General features: G+C 28.9%; 1 protein-coding gene across 1 annotated transcript; it reads right to left on the bottom strand.

Annotated features, from left to right (window-relative positions):
• MS3_00011104 (uncharacterized protein) lies at window positions 1–1,975 on the bottom strand. The gene has a single exon (XM_012947079.2). It carries the CDS (start codon window positions 1,940–1,942, stop codon window positions 128–130), a length of 1,815 nt encoding a protein of 604 aa, XP_012802533.2. The 5' UTR covers window positions 1,943–1,975; the 3' UTR covers window positions 1–127.
• Between the last annotated feature and the right edge of the window lie 1,558 nt (window positions 1,976–3,533).

Raw genomic sequence — 3,533 nt, 5'->3', positions numbered from 1 at the left:
GAAACTTGATTAAACGTTTATTAGAATTCCAAAATTAACTACTGAATATGTACAAATAGAATAAACAATAGAAAAATAGCAAAGATTGAAATATATACAAGATCTATTCCAAAATATTGCAAATGATCTATTCTGATTCTTTAGTAACTTTTGAAATACATTCATTATTAGTGATATTTTCTTCAATATTTGATTCTATTTTACGTTTTTTATGAAAAGATAATGATATTGATAAACTTGGACTAGATTTAGAATGATCTTCAGAATGATCCATTTGTTGATTCATTAAACATTTTCCTAAATTAATACTACGAAATAAACAATTAATCATTGATAATGAAAGTGATAATAAACATTTATTCTTTGGTATATGAATTATTTTATTTGGTCTTATGGATTGAATCATTTCTATCGTTAATGAAATATCATTATGAAAATAATCTTGTTCATGTATAGATTGTGTTAAACTAATCATAGACCAACTTAATTGATAAGTTGATATAATATGAAAAAATATTTGACGTAATTCTATTGGTATATGAATTAATGGTTTCAATGGTGATATACAAATTTGTGCTATAGGTAAACGATTACAATTTTGAAAATATTCATCTTTTAATAATTCTGAATGTAATTGTACAAAAATATAAATTAATACATTACATATAGCATAATACAATTTATGTTCTGATAATAAATGTATTGAATTAGAATGTGTTAATATTGTACGATTTCGATAGGTATAATCAATACACCATGTACTGATATCATGCATTATTTCAATAATTAATTCAATAAAACAAAATTTTCCATTTACTAATATAAAACATAAATAGGATAATGCCATAAGACGACTATCTTGATCCCGTTGATGATCTTTTACAATATTCCATAAAAAATCAATAAAATTTATAACTATACCACCACGTAAACTACATATATAAAAACAAATTATTGGATAACCTACCATATATATATTAACTGGTAAAATATGTTCAGAGAATAAATTACGTACATGTCGAAATATTGTACATAATAAATTCCAATTTAATTCTATCAATGATTTATCATTGATTTCTATACATATACTATTGAAATGTGTAATTAATAACCAACTAATCAATTCAAGTTTAAACCAATTCTTATCATCAATCATTCCATCTTTTTGTTCAATGGTATGAAATAAGACGCCTAAATTTGTTTTCAAGATAGTTGGATCAAATTTTTCAAATAATGAATAAATCATTGTCTTTTCAAATAATTTCAATATATTTTCATGTTGAATTCCATTAGGATTTAATTCGATATCAATAATTATATGAAATAAAATAGATAATAAATTACATTTATGTATATTTGTTAATAATTTTCTTAATTGTTGATGACATAATAAATGAATTAAATGATATGTTGACCATAATAATTCTTTAATAGATTTACGCCAATTTGGAAAATGTTTTATTAATAAATCAATCAATAAATCAATATTCATGGATTGTAATGGTAATAATTGATAGATCGATATAAAAAATTCTAATGAAAAATCAATAAATTGATTAAAATATTGATGATTGAATTGTTCAATTAAATTTTTTAAATAAAATATTTGATTAATATATAAATCACATATAGAATAAATTAAATTTGGATAATATGTTAAACATGTTATATATAAATGAATGATATTTTTATAAATTATTGAATCATTATAATTAATCCAATGAGATAGATTGATATTATCGATTAATAATTTCTTAATTGTATTGATTTGTAATTCATGTAAATGATTAATTAATATTTCTAGAAAATTATTTAATTCATTTATAGATATAGAATTTGTTAATTTATCATAGATAACTTTAAATGATTTAATATCATGATTAGATTGTTTTATTAATTGTATAATATCTTCCATATTAGATGGATTATTTTCTGAATCCATATCTAGATATATAGATATAGAGATTTATATATCTAAAGTATAAAAACAAAAAAAAAGTTTCACATTAAGTGTAAATATATTGATGTTTTATAGTTTAATCTCACGAAGCAGAATAAGTGGATACGCATTGTTGAGGAGTCCTACAATAGGATGAAACGATGGTTCACTGCTTCCAGGTTATTCATAATGGTTTAGCTTCAATGAACTCATGATCTTAACTATTGAAATTACCTTATACAAAGTTAATTAATAAAATAAGTTATTCATGTATTTATTTAAACACATAAACATTGGTACAAGGAGGCACCAAACAGATATACGCCATATAAATCATTTGATTTATGTAAGGGCTGGGATACTGCCTAGGTGCACAAACCGAAGCACGTGGTTTTCTTAGGGGGCCACACGCGAAGCCTCCGACCCAAAAGTCTGATCCACAAGGCAGTAGAACAACGTCATGAGATGCGATCCTATGGTAGCCGGTGACGAACAACAGGTTCATACGCCATTTGTTCCTTCAGGATTCTGAAGCCCATGTACACCATTGGTTTGTAATCAGGATTTTCCAACTCACCCATTTATGGCGTCGGACATTCGCTTTTCGTCCTCTCAATTTCGTAGGCGACAGTAATATTGGGAGAAGGCAGTGAGTAGGACTCCCCTGGTAGTGGTTGTATGCACGTGGCCATGTGAGAGCATTTGGAGAGGGAGAGCTGACTCTCCCAACTCTCGACTGAGGTCTTACGTAGAATCTGGGAACTGGACGTAATCTCATCTGACTGGTCTCGGTCACTGATCGTACCAGTCTACAAGAAAGGGCAAAAGTCCTCTTGTGACAATCACACAGGAATCAGTTTGACTAATATAATGTCTAAAATATTAGCTTCAATAATACTTCGACGCCTAATCAAAGCTCGTGAAGAACAGACTAGAGAAAACCAGGCTAGTTTTCGACCTGTACATGGTTGTATAGACCAGATATTCACACTACGTCAGGTTCTACAACACAAGCACACTTTCAGGCGCCCCACAACCGTAGTATTTCTCGACCTTAAGGCAGCATTCGACTCTGTTGATCGTGAGGTTCTATGGCAGTGTTTGCCATTGAAAGAAGTACCAAAAATGTACATTAACCTTATAAAGGCTCTCTACTCGAACACAACAGGTCAAGTGAGAGCTTATGGCAAACTGTCATCAGAATTGATTACCTCGAGTGGTGTTCGTTAGGGCTGTCGACTCTCTCCATTCTTGTTTAACTTTATAGTAGACGTGCTTTCAAAGATAACACTTTCCTCATCTAAATTTCCAGTGATTGAACTCTTACCGGGAGATTCAATTATTGTGTCGAAACTAATCATAAGGTTTTACTCAATCGAAACAAAGGCTTACTAAATATCTTGTTTCCTGGAAGTGGGTAACAAACGCTACATTTATTTTATTAGTTATCTCATATATGTAAGTATTTTACTCTTACTGCATGTGCTACAGTTAGGCCCAAGACTGGTAAAATTTAGGTTACATGAGATAACCAACTAAGTGTAAACAGAAGAAAACTTTGGGGACATGAACGCAAACTTTTATGAGGAAATTC

The sequence above is a fragment of the Schistosoma haematobium genome, chromosome 5, assembly GCF_000699445.3.
Source record: "Schistosoma haematobium chromosome 5, whole genome shotgun sequence".
NCBI classification, from domain to species: domain Eukaryota; kingdom Metazoa; phylum Platyhelminthes; class Trematoda; order Strigeidida; family Schistosomatidae; genus Schistosoma; species Schistosoma haematobium.
Note: the sequence above shows the minus strand (reverse complement) of the source record. Positions and strands in the feature narration are given on the sequence as shown.